At 48.5% G+C, this 13,537-nt stretch overlaps 1 protein-coding gene across 10 annotated transcripts in view; it reads right to left on the minus strand.

Moving 5' to 3' along the window:
• evi5a (ecotropic viral integration site 5a) overlaps positions 1–13,537 on the minus strand; it is a 60,902-nt gene that overhangs the window by 23,815 nt on the left and 23,550 nt on the right. For all 10 annotated transcript variants that reach the window (XM_035420661.1, XM_035420664.1, XM_035420663.1 and 7 more), the window contains exons 3-11: positions 8,065–8,254; positions 5,184–5,408; positions 3,839–3,913; positions 3,049–3,174; positions 2,663–2,806; positions 2,149–2,238; positions 1,599–1,696; positions 1,254–1,314; positions 469–522 (exon numbers count right to left, since the gene is read on the minus strand). In XM_035420661.1, the coding sequence (XP_035276552.1) occupies positions 469–522; positions 1,254–1,314; positions 1,599–1,696; positions 2,149–2,238; positions 2,663–2,806; positions 3,049–3,174; positions 3,839–3,913; positions 5,184–5,408; positions 8,065–8,254 (1,063 nt within the window). The remainder of the gene's footprint in view (positions 1–468; positions 523–1,253; positions 1,315–1,598; positions 1,697–2,148; positions 2,239–2,662; positions 2,807–3,048; positions 3,175–3,838; positions 3,914–5,183; positions 5,409–8,064; positions 8,255–13,537) is intronic.

Genomic DNA, 13,537 nt, shown 5'->3' on the forward strand with positions numbered 1-13,537 from the left:
TAGATGGCACAACAAAGCCAATCTTCCAAAGGTGAAACCATACCCATACTTACCTTTGGTAAAGTACATCGCTCAACAAACCTACTGTAGAGCCATCTTTGTACCTTGTCTGCATGTGTATGGTGGTTGACCGGGAGGAATAATGGCTTACTTAACACGCAGAGAAAGCAAAGATTTCCCCTTTCCAAAAGCCCAAGCCCAAAAGTCCCTTTGCTCTAAATGCATGCCGTTGTGATGTGATTGCTATATTTCGCGCAGTCCAGTTAGTAGACAACATCGATGTGTATGGGTGGCCTACAGGGAACACACACATACACACGCACTCGATGTGTTAATGTAGATGGATCTGAATGGACCCCTCTGGTGGGAGTGGCCATGCATACTCCCCCCCCCCCCCCACCCCCCCCCCCCCCCGACGACGCCCATCTCAGACCACGCCCACCTCAGGCCACGCCCTCTGGTACTCACTTTCTCCAGGGTCTCGATCCTCTGCTTCAGAAGCCTGTTCTCTGTGCGCAGCCTCTGAGGGAACAGAGCGGTCACACACAGTGGTCAGAATAGTCGCGTGAAACGGTCACACACAGTGGTCAGAATAGTCGCGTGGAACGATCAACACATAGCGGTCACATACAGTGGTCACAAGGAATGGTCACATACAGTGGTCACAGAGTTGTCACAAGGAACGGTCATGTGGAGTAGTCCCATGGAGCACTTGAACAGAGCAGTCACACTTATTGGTTATAAATGGGCCTTGTGTGTGCCTTCCTGGTTACATCACACTTTTGCACTCCCGAGGCTAACACTCCATTTCTGTAAGCTGACCTGGATAAGAGCGCGAGCCAAGTGACTGAAGTGTGATGTAGCGCATGACTGAGGAACGCCAAACACTTTACTTGGATGAGACCGTTTCACAGTAACCCTGATGTGCTGTAAGAGTGATGTCAGCCAGGTGAAAGGAAAGCAAGGTTCTGTGTGGAAGTGACAGAGTTGGCCTCCATGGTCCCATCAGAAACACGAGAGAGAGTTCTCACAAAGAAGCAGCAACAGAATTTAATACCATTTTTTAATACCACAGAAGACGGCCATTTAAATCCGTTTCCCCGACTCAGACTGAAACCTGCGTTTGGGACAGTTTGAGCGCGTGCATGAAAATACGCTGTGAAGCCACGCCACCCCAGATGACCAGCGTCGCGCGCGGACGCAACCCCACACCAGACCCCCACACCCCCCAGGCTCGCACGGGCCCAACCCACCTTGATTTCCACCTGCTCCTCCATCTCCTTGGTTTTGATTGTAGTGTATTCCTTTTCTAGCCTGCAAGCGCGACAACACAACTCCTATAAGGGCCTCCTGAATGAGCGTGACCAATTTAGCATAAAACAGCATCACATAACACATTCACATAACGGCAACCTGTATTCATGCACTACGATTAGGTTCCTCATCTGTGGCAAATGACAGTCTTAGTGCAGTGAAAACAAACAGCCATTTCCTGCGTAGGGGCTTTAGCCACGAATCCCACTTTGTTGCGGGAAAATAGCGTATTTTCAGGCTAAAACACACGAGACCCCCCATGGAGGATCTGAGAGTGCACCTACTTCTTCATTTTCTTGGCGTTGTACTTGACTTGGTAGGCGGTGAGGATCACCTTGTCGTGACCGGTTTCCAGCTGGTGCGGGATGACTTTCTGAAAGTGCTGCAGCAGGACAGGGTACTCAGCACACAGGTCTTAAAACCAGCGTGTCCATATAAGCACTGTACCTAACACAAGGGCTACACCTACAACCAGCTACGTGTGCGCTAACTTCTGCTACTGTACCGTTAAAACGATCGCAGTGAACAAGCAACATGTAACCTCGTAATTCAACTAATTCTAAGCCTTCTAAACCAATTCTAAAATCCTCAACAGAGATGCCATTTTCCAAAACTTATAATGTTGTCTTTTTTTTCCCTGGTTGGATAAAATAGGTAACCAATCATAGATCACTGTAAGGTAGTATTGATGCACACCACACATGTCAGATAGCCCAGATACTAGCATAGCTCTGGCTTGCAGCCATTTGCAGGGATGCCTGTATCTTAGCAAACACAAGGATTGTGAAAAGCATGCAGGCTTTTGCAAGGGAGCAGAAACCCTTCTGTTTTCACCTGTAGCATTCCCTCCATGTCCAGCTGCATGAGCTCAGCCTGGTTCATCTGGAGGATGGCCAGACCCACGCGGAACACAATCTCCAGACCCTGTCCACCCACAAGAGAACAGACTCAGGCTTTGAACTTCACTTGAAGACGATTTAACCTCACATGCAGCCCCAGAATTCTACCACCAGAGGGCAACAACCACCCTTCAAATGCACGCTCACATTCATATGTATGCTACTCGGATGGTTCACCATACTCGGAAAGACAAAACGACGCGCAAGGCAGAAAACCCATCAGATAGAGTTCATCCATCCACTATTACCCGTTTGAAGAGTAGGTTTTTTGGAATTCAAATTTTTTTCCCCAAAATTTTAAGTCCGTGTTTTCAATGACCAAAAGTGATTGTGACATCAACATTATAATGTTAAGAACATTCTAATCACATTTCTGATTCCACACCCTAAAGGGTTAAGAACATTCTGTGGGGAATCCTCTTCTCTCCAACAGCGCTGTGGAGCCTCACCTCACACATGAAGATGTCGAAGATTCTTGTGGCGACGGTGAGCGGGAAGGAGGTGAGGAAGATTGTGAGGAACCAGGAGGAGGCGTACATGGAGGTGTGGAAGCTCTGGGCCTGGAAGTGCAGGTGGAGTTCTGGCAGCAGCTCCTGTCAGGGGGGTGGGGGGAAGGGGGGGGTAGAGAACAGCACATACAGCAGTGAGAGAGACAGCAGCCATTAATCTGTCAGACAGACAATCAGCCCTTTCACATTAGACAGCACAGAGTTGTGTCCTTCAGTCAAGAGGACGTGGAGAGGTGCAGCTGTAAGGGACACAGGCCCCTGTGATGCTGTAGTCCCAGCGAGGGTGGGAAATGAGGGGTCGGGGGGGAGGGGGGGGGCAGACGTACCTGGATCATGCACTCAAACTGGTACATGCAGAGCCCCAGCTCGGCCATGCTGGGCTTGAAGAGCTCTCTGAGCCGGTAGTCCTGCATCAGCTTCACAAACACACAGAAGGCCTCTTCCTCCGGCATCTGGAGAGTGAACACACACACACACACAAGTGAGGCCATCTGCACTGTACTCAACTAATCAATTTACTGACTGAACAAGATCCTAACGAGACAATTTATCAAGCAGTTTGTCATCGGAGACCTAATTACAGAAAGACATGAAACAGACAAGTTATCACATAACATCTCAGCCAGAGGTCACCAGTCCTTGTAATACAGAGTCAAAGGGTCTGCTGGCTTTTGTTTTCTTTTTGCCTTTATACCCAAAAAACCAGGGGAAGTGGGTTACTGTGCACTTAACTGTTTAATTGATTATTTAATCCTTTGAAGAGCAGGCTTTTTGGAATGTTTTTTCAAAATTTTAAGTCAGTATTCTAGCACTCCATTGCTTTCAATTACCAGTAGTCATTGTTACATCAGCATTAAAATGTTCAGTCAAGAACATTCTAAATCACATGTTTGTGATCTTACACATTAAAGGGTTAAGTGTCGAGTGACAACTAACCCAATGCCAGACTCTCTGGCTCTCCAGGACCAGGGATGTGGACCCCATTCAAAACAATTCCTTTTAAGGGGAACACAGTACGGCTGAAACTTCAGAAAGGCAAAAGGGAAAACGCAACTGAAAGGACAGGCCTCGGACATCCCCGACGCCCATCCCGCGGAGGCAAGGAGGATGCGTTACCTGCATGAGCAAGAGTCCCACGATAAACGCGCTCCCCTGACAGTAGCCCACCTCCCGGTCCACCAGCGAGTAGGCCTGAAACGACACGAGTGGCATGAGGTCAACAAAGACGCCGCAGGCTCGGAGAACGGGAGAGCGGAGAGGTAGCGACTCGTCAGACGCTCCACAGCGAAGCCTTTCAAAAGGTCGAGGCTCCGCCCCCGAGGCACTGTCATTAGCCTCCAGCCCAGCTAACACAAAATGTTCTCAAAATGCTACTGGAGTGCTTTGTCACCGTTATAAAACTGGCACTATATTGCAGCAAAAATGTGAGAATGTTCTGTGTTGGGCTGGGAGCACAGCCAGCACACACACCCCCCTGCTCGGCCCATCAGTAAATATCAGGGCCCGTCGAGCGGAGGTTACGCTCTTTGGCAGACAGGGCGTAGGAAGCTGGCAGCTGACAGGGGTTCGGCTCCTCTGCACGGCCACAGTGCCAAGCTCCAGGCTGGCCTCGCATTCAAAAAGCCGCTAACTTTATCGATTACTCTGCGCCCAGCTCTAATTCCGTAATGGGAGGCTAATGTGCGCTAGCGCGTACTGGAGCGTGCACAGGAAGTGTTGTGCTGGCTCTTGAGTGCTCGTTAGCCTGTCGAGTGGCTTCTGTCTGCGCAACAACTGAGAAAGGCAAGCGGCTCGGAGCAGTTCCGCGAGGCACGATTCAACCAATGAATTTTGCTCCCCATCGGTCTTAGCCTTCCTAGTTCTGCAAGCACGCAAATGAGCCAAGTCATAGTTCAGAGAACAAACAGAATGGCTAACACTGTGAACATGAACAGGAAAATACTTTGATAGAATGCTGCATTCACTAACAGATTAAGCCTGAATCTAAAAAAAGTGGAGTAGTGGAGAAGTAATTTGACTTCACTTCCTTATCTGTAAATGCAAAGACGGGTGTTATTCAGGAAGCTGCCATAGCTGCTCATTACTGAAAATGAGCTGTGAATTATGGTGCTAAGGAATTAGCTTAGCACTGCAGTGGGAGTGTGTGTTTTCTGCTGCTAAGAGCTGGAAATTTTTCACAGTTTAATGTACACTGGTTGTCAACAAACTTTTTCAGAGATTAGCTGGGTGGTTTTTAAACAAAATTTATGCTATGAAATTGTACATCTGGAATTACAGACAGCCAGTTCACAGTTCAGCAAAATAAATTAACAAAACAATATTCATGGGAACTGTGACAACTGATTCAGCAAATCACAGCAAACTGACGGAATTCCATTATTTAGCGATACTCTGTGTACATAAAATAAGGAGGTGAGAAACAGGGAGCCCCGCCCACCAGGGAGCCCCGCCCACTCCTCACCTTCATGACGTTGAAGAGCACCTCCTGGCCCAGGCTGTCCTTCTCCTTGAAGAACTCGTGCTCGGGGTAGGTGCGCGCGATGTCCCGGCGAATCAGCTTCTCGCAGGGCGAGGTCATCTTCAGCAGCTCCGAGTACTGGTCCTTGATGGGCATGTTCTGGGCATTGCACAGCAGCTGCCACACGATCGCCCGGAAGTGATGCGGGATCCCCTTCCTGACCAGCTCCTGTAAGGGAGACCTGACGTTAGCGCTAACCTGAACACGGACTGTGCACAGAGACACGCTGCTTATAACAGGCACCTGTTCAGGAAAGGCCACAGCAGTGTTAGCCTGAAAATAGTGTCCTTTTTCTCCATTAACTCTTTAAGGTGTGAGATCATAATTATGCGATTAGAACATTCTTATATCTGAACATTCTAATAGAACACTGACTTAGAATTTTGAAAAAAAGCATTCCAAAACAAAACTACTCTTCAAAGGGTTAATGGCGAGCAGGAAATATAAACAGTAATACTACTACCCTGATCACAGTGTAACAGCCAATCACATTTTCCATCACTGGCCCGTGGACTTTATCTCCACTTCAGCGTACTTAACCTTCTCAATTACACGAAGGCAATTGTTAAAACAAAGGCGGGCACTGAGCCCTGAAAGCTAATCCCTTTTTTATCTCTTGCGCTAACTAAAGGCCACTGACTGAACGAGATCACACAACACTGAGCTTACTGGGCTTTTTAAAGGCCTTCAACAAGCACACAAACAAACTTAAGACTATTCAGGAGCTTTCCTTTGGTCTGTAATTAGGGGGAAAACGCATCCCGTTGCCAGGGGATAAAATCCAAATATCCCACCTCAATTAGGATTTCAGATGCATGAAAACAAGAGCCAAAAAAAACCAAAACGGTTTATTACCTTTGCATATGGCGGTTTGCCCACCCCTGTTGCTGGAAATCTACCATCCTGCAGATTTTCCTTTCAACCCTAATTCTGTACACTTGCCTCTGCTAATTAGCAGCTCAGCAAGATTTCCAGCTGTAGGCTGGGGTGTGGGGGACGGAGTGTAGCACAGTGGGTAAGGAACTAGACTTGTAACCGAAAGGTCGCAGGTTCGATTCCCGGGTAAGGACACTGCCGTTGTACCCTTGAGCAAGGTACTTAACCGAAATTGCTTCAGTATATATATCCAGCTGTATAAATGGATACAATGTAAAATGCTATGTAAAAAGTTGTGTAAGTCGCTCTGGATAAGAGCGTCTGCTAAATGCCTGTAATGTAATGTAATGTAATGTGTGCTTCGCTGGGGATGGAGGGAAAACCTACAGGACGGTGAAGTCAATGCAGTGCACACTACCGACACACACACCCGTAGTTCGGTTGGGCTGTGCTCCCCATTTAACCTGGCAGGGGATGGCAGTGTTTTCTGGCACCGATACGGCTGTGCCGTCCCTCAGCCATTTCCTGCTCTAACGGTTCAGTGGAATAACAGCAGCCAGGGATGCTGGCCTGTGGGTAATGTAGTTAGTCAGGTGTAGTTCATCTTCATCGTGCTGGAGAGAGCGGGGCGCTCTGGTGAGGCCCTGAGGGTTTGGACTGCACGTGCTGGAGGAAGAGAGGTACACCACCCCCAAATCCCAAAACCCCAACAAACCACCAAGAGCACCGCCCTCCCCTCTTTAGAGACACCTCTTTCAGCAGCCCACACAAGACCCTTCATAGCCATCAAGTGACTCACAGCTCCGTCGTCAAAACAGTGATTTTTCTTAATACTATTTTCCAGCATTCCACACATGCACACACACACAGACACAGACACACATAAACACAGACACACCTGCACATGCATCCGCACGCGCACACACACACACACACACACACACACACACACAAACACAAATCTGCTGGGAAACCCGCTGGCACGCTTCATTAGTCACACACAAGAATGTTTCGACAGAGCCGGACCACAAAGGAATACAGCCGGTGAACTCCATAAATACCTCAGGGCGAGAGCTCGCTCTGCTCACCCGAGACCTTTCTTAAGATCCTCAGCTACATGTATACGGCCTCATAAAAGGGGCCCTGGCCAAACACAAGCCTTACCACACAATTCATTTCCTCGCCGTGACCCCCTCAACACGCTTTCTCCCGGGCCCAGCAGACCCCAGACCTCTTCCGTCTGCCCCCGAGGAGGGGTGCGAGGGCGATGGAATGTGCCGGGGCAGGTGGGATAGCGCATGACTGGGAATGCACCTCCGGAGTCTTGCGCAAGACCTTTGATCTGCCGTGTGTGAAGCCCCCGGAGCGGGCTGCCATGCACCAGGAAGGACTTGGAAGCGTCAGCCAATCAGAACTGCCGATTACAGCAGGACCAAGATTCGGGCCAGTATATGACAGAGCGAGCTAGAACAGCGCAGGAAGATGGCCTGCACTGACAGTGGAAATGTGCCAAGGGCCCAAATTAGGGCCTAATGGCCTTGGAGTTTGTCTCAACCCCTGAAGCATTAATCTTTCAGAATGAGGGCATGCAGAAGAGAGAATTTCAAAGGATATCATTCCTAATGCTCACTCACACCCATCTTCTGCATTTGGAGGGGGTCTTATTTTGACAGAAATCCGAGTTGCCTCTGATGATGAACCATGTGCTCAAATGTGTTTCAGTCACCAAAACACAGCGTTGGCCATTTTATAATTCCAGAGTACTGCGTTAAAATAAAACAGCAGTCATGCAAACAACTCCACCGACAAGTTAATCTGAAATCGCTGATTCGTGAAGAGTGTCACCGCAACTTCTCCCGACCAGTGATGACATCACCGACCATAGGCCTTGTGCGTGAGGAGCTCTTAGCTGAGCTGTCCGGCCCTGACTGGGGAGGGGCTGAGTTACCTTCAGCTGCTTCTCCTTCTTCTTGCGCACCTCCTCCCAGTCGTTGACGATGCGGCCCCACAGGATCCAGGTGTCCTCCTCCAGGTGGGAGAGGTTGGAGGAGGCCGAGGAGCTGGACACCAGGGAGGCGCCGCTGTTGCGCCGCGAGCCGTTCACCGACTTCAGCGACTTGCTGTCCGTCTCCAGGAGCCTGCAGGGGGCGCACAGGAGCACACAAACACAACCTGTGAATCTAACACCGCAAACACACAATGCATTTAGCTGCCCAAGTGCCCAATAGTGAACGCACGTACACGTGCACACACACACACGCACACACACACACACACGCACGCACACGCACACACACACGCGCACACACACGCACCCGCACACACTTCCCTGCAGCAACATAAATAAATAAAGCACCACAAACACAGTCTGCCACATACCCGCAATGTCAAACACAGACACATTCGCTCTTCACGCTTCGCACACAACAAACCGCGAGAGCAAACACCCGTTGCGCTGCAAACAGTCTGTGTTTGAGCTCGTCCTGCTTCCTGTCAGGGGCTTGCTGTTCAGGGTGGGCGTGGCTTTCAATACGACACAAACACAGCAGCACACGCACCGCTGACCCGTCGCGGACAAACGGCGCCCCAGGACACGGCTCCTCAGGAAATAAACATTCAGCCAAGTGTGTTTCTGCCACCCATGAGCTCAGCCAGCTGACTTCACTGATTAGCTCCACCTCCTGGCTGAAGAATTATGCTAATTAGCAAATCCAGGCGATTGTAACAAAATAGGGAGGACTTTTACTTTCAGAACCTGGATTTCCCACCTCTGAAAATCAGCGATGCAAAAGCAGGCGTTCCAAAGGGCTGCAGATGAGGGGATCACAACTGGACCGAGCCCAGTGCCAAAGCATACGACTAAATACACAGCATTAAAAAAGAACAGGTTCACATTTCAACCCTTCACTTTAAGCCCGGCAAAAAGCCTTCCAAGAAACAGTCCTAAAGACCTGTTTTAGCTTGTGCTAGGACTCTCATCTCCCTCTCCCTCTCTCTGTACCAACAGGAAGTGCTCTCGTTGCAGACGTCCTCCTCTTGAGCAAACGGCTCATGTCACAAATACGTTCTGGGCCAAAAGCAATGGTGCCCTTCCAGCAGAGAGGGGGCTGTTTGCATACAGAAGCAACGTTGTTTGCACACTCTTCCAGTGACCGAGAGCTACAACCAAACCCGAACCTCTTTTAGCACAATCCACAGGGGACAGTAGAGCACCAGGGTGTAACAGGGCAGGGTGTAACAGACAGTCTACCAGGGCGTGCTCTGTATTCAGAGACAGAGTGGAGGTGTGGACGTGTGCACTCAACTACCGGAAATAATATCACACAATTTAAATCCTGCCAAATTCCTGCAGCCTGAGGTCATGAACAGCTCTCTAGTTTCAATTCAAGGGAGTCCTGGGCGACTGCAGCCTCACTGCTCTGACCCCGTTTCCTGTTCATGGAACACAATCACTCAATCACAAATTACACCTTGACTTTCCTTAAAAAATTAAATTGGCACACAATCCGACAGAAACGTAATTAATGTCAGTAATTTGACAGCAACAGAGCATAACAAGGAAGCTTTCTGCTTAAACACTTCCTCGTTTTGCCATCTTCCTGTATGCTGAGCCAAGCATTCCATATAAGAGAAAGAGCGAGAAAGAGTTCGCTAGTGTGTAAGTAGGAGGGAGTCACCAGTAATCCCAACACAATTTCTGACTGCACTTCCTGCACATGCGGTCCAAACACAGTACAAAACAGATCCTAAACGACTCCCAGGAATGCAGTTCACGGGCACACTTTATTTTAACAAGGGAGCAAAGGAACACCGGTCGCCAGTCTTGATTAAAAGGCTGTTGTTTGCTTGGCAGCTGTGCGGTGATTTGTCCAGCCCTCATGCACACCTGGCAGCCTCCCTCCACACATCACGAGTCGAGAACAAAAGATGAAAAGCACTGCAGGCCACATTTCACCACAGGGGTCACAAAGTGAGCCAGACACACACTCCCTGTACGTTCCATCGTACTGCAACAAAAAGGCAACGGTCTGCGGCTCGGACCCTGTGAGCTGCAGATACCGGGCCGGACCCCAGACGCAGGCGGGAGACCGGCTCCTGCGTCAGGCCTGTTCTTTCTGTCCGGATCCCATGTGCTTCTGAGCCTGAATTTGGCCTGATATTCCGAATGAAACAGACAGGGGAATAGATCCCACCGAAGCTGCACAGCAGAACCAATTATAGAACGCTGAGTGCTGGAAGAACCGCGGGTAATCCAGAGCACTGAGATTCATAAGGCAAGGCCCTGGAGCGGTACTGCAGTGCAGCACTTCAAGCTAACAGTATGTGACGTTAGACACATTGTGCTGGGCTTTATTTCCCCCGTACTGTGTTTGGTGCTGTGGAACACTGCGGGAGCTGGGACTGACTCGGGCCTGAGCAGCAGCCTCTGCACGAAGAGCCTGAGGACCACTGAGCAGCCACAGCAGTAAAGGAAGAATATGTTCAGATTGCCGAGATAACTAACACACACACACGTGCACGCACGCACGCACGCACACATGCATACGCACACACGCACACACACAAATCTGCTGGGAAACCCGCTGGCATGCTTCATTAGTCACACACAAGAATGTTTCAACAGAGCTGGACCACAAAGAAATACGGCCGGGGAACTCAATAAATACTGGGGAGGAAACGCAGGAGCGGCCGGAGGCTAAACAAACCCAACGCCCCATTAGCATGGGTCCCGCCTGCACCAGCACTAGGAGAGAGTCCGGCAGTGTGATGGTGTGTTAGCACTGAGAATGACAATGCCTCAGCACCTGCATGTCAGAGTACCACCAACAGGAGAAAATAAAGTGGCCTTCAACTGAGCATGCAGAATCAGTGCCCTAGAGCTGATAAACACTACTACAGCTGGCTTCTTATGACCGGTATTAATCAAAAAAACAAAAGAAAACAGCCTTGCTTTGACCCACGGTTGTGTCTTTGCACGCATTTTAATGCATCATTAGCCACTGTTGACATTTCAGACGGATTATTCTCATTTTTCAACACCGCATCCAAAGCATCGGTGTTGTAACCATGGTTTCGGCTTAGAGACGTGGGAAAGGAACAGACTGGAAAATCAGACAGACGGCCACCGTAGAGAACAGCAGGGCAAATGTTAGCGGAGGCAAGAACATGTTTGCACTTGACCGTGCTACCAGCGTGTCAGTGTCAGTAAAACGACGGCGTGACCGGGCTACTGCATCAATGCAAGCCTGTTCACGGAGAAAACGCTTAAATACGGGTGTTTTAGCAATGTGTTAGCGATGCTTATCAGCAGTGCTACGGTGCGCTCAGCGAGAGCAAAATAGCAATTTCACCACGTTATCCAGCGCGACAGCTTTCGGCATTTTAAGCGCTAGCAGCGTGGCAATGTTAGCGATACGAGTATGACATTGTTAACCATTTTCTGACTGTTAGCAGTGCGATGGCATCGGTAATGTGAACAGGGCAGCAGGATGACGAAACAAACATCGTGAGTGTGTTAGCCGTGTGACAGCATTAGCACCCAGTAAAATACAGCACAATATAGTACTATATAGTGCAATATACTAGTAGTCATATATTATCAGCATGACAGGAGCAATGTCAGCACAATAGGAATATGTCAGTGTTCGGAATAAGGAAAGCATATGGCAGTCCTGGATAGCGTAGTGTAAATGCCAGCAGCAGAGAGAACTTGTTTACACACTTTGAATGTTACTAATTTGACTGTGCCAACAGTGTTAGCAATGTAAACACGCTGTAAAAGTTTCTAGCAATCTGCCACCAGTGCAACAGCAGGAGCGATATGGGCAAGCTTGTAGAGTATGTGTGTTACTGTGGCAACCACATACAAATTGTACACAGCATGTTTAATCTCATAGCAACAGCCTCAATCACTTCCATATCGGTCACCCTGATCTCCAAGCCTGAGCAGGCCGAGTGCCAGAGACTGTAAAAAAATAAGGAAAAACTGACTGTGTGATGTCACCCACTGACTTTCCAGGGTCTTGCGTAAAGCACTTTGAAACTGTGGAAGTGCAGCTTTAGACCCGCAGTGTTGTACAAATTGGAGCCAGAGCAGATTGCAGCCTCGCTGCTCACTGATCATGCTCAGTGTTTGAATTAAGTAAGTACGGTGAATCATGACGTGCACTTCACTACAAGCCTGTCTATGACACACGTCCACCACTAACAAGGATCTCCGAGGAGCTGCTATTCACAAACACAGCTGCAGGCAAAAGCTCTGGAATCATCTGGACTTGGGCAGAATTCTAAAAGGGATCGAAGGCCTGGTTCACATCCAAGCAGCAAAGCTGAACAAAAGGGTCATAAGGTTACGATGGCTTCATTTAGACTATAGATGTCATAGCTGCAGACCCAATGTGCAATACAGTAACTAGGCTAGTTAAAAATGAGTCTGGAAATAAACAATAGGTAATTTATATAATAAACTATTCAGTATATACCTTACTATGGATATACATTGCGTGTCATAAGCCATTCCAATTACTTTGTTGTTTGTAATGCTAACATGGTGCAGTTGGTTGTGAATTTGCCACTTAGGCTAATATTAATTGTAAGATCAACATTAAATACTATGCCTTCAATGCCAAAATAAAGCCTTCCTTTATAGATTATAGAAGAAAGGATCCTCTTTATTTCACATAGCATACATTAAAACACCATAGAGTACAACATTACCATACATCTGAGCTGCCTATTCAAGCCTGAACAAATGGCTGCTAATGATCACTTAATGGAGCGTTAATCAAAGACAGGGGTCACACAGTCACAGTGAGCGTTCCAAGCTCCTCCCACAACTGCTCTAATCAGCATTCCGTTGATTTAATTCAGCACCTGGCCACCCGCTTCTGTACGTCTCCCAGAAATATCTGTGCACATATTTCAGGCATGAACAGCACATAACCCAGGAATATGTAAAAACCTGATCTCAAACGGCAATGTGTCTGCTCATAAATTTCCACCAGTCAAAGAAAGAGTTACTTTGGGAAGGTGACAACAACAGAAAACGCGATTAGGTCGCCATCTTGTTTGGAAGAAATGCATAAATGCAGACACGACAGTAAGAATGCCTGAACAGCGTTTTAGCACACACTGATGCATTCTGCAGAGAAACTGTTGAGCGTGAAGAGCAGCCATTATTTCCTTTTGCTGAACAAGGGTTTAGCAGACAACAATAGGCATCTCCGATGCTCCACCTGTGCACTCCATTTTGGCTCTTTCGCCACAACAAGAAGTCACTGAACCCAGAACACAGTGGGGGGACTGATAACTGTAAAAACCTTCAGGTACTTTCCTTCAGGCATCAGAAAGCAGGACACCAAGTACACTGAAGCCAAGAACACAGGGATCAATGTCCAAATGTCTCAAAATAAACGGCCACA

Source organism: Anguilla anguilla, chromosome 6 (assembly GCF_013347855.1).
Source record: "Anguilla anguilla isolate fAngAng1 chromosome 6, fAngAng1.pri, whole genome shotgun sequence".
Classification (NCBI taxonomy): Eukaryota; Metazoa; Chordata; class Actinopteri; order Anguilliformes; family Anguillidae; genus Anguilla; species Anguilla anguilla.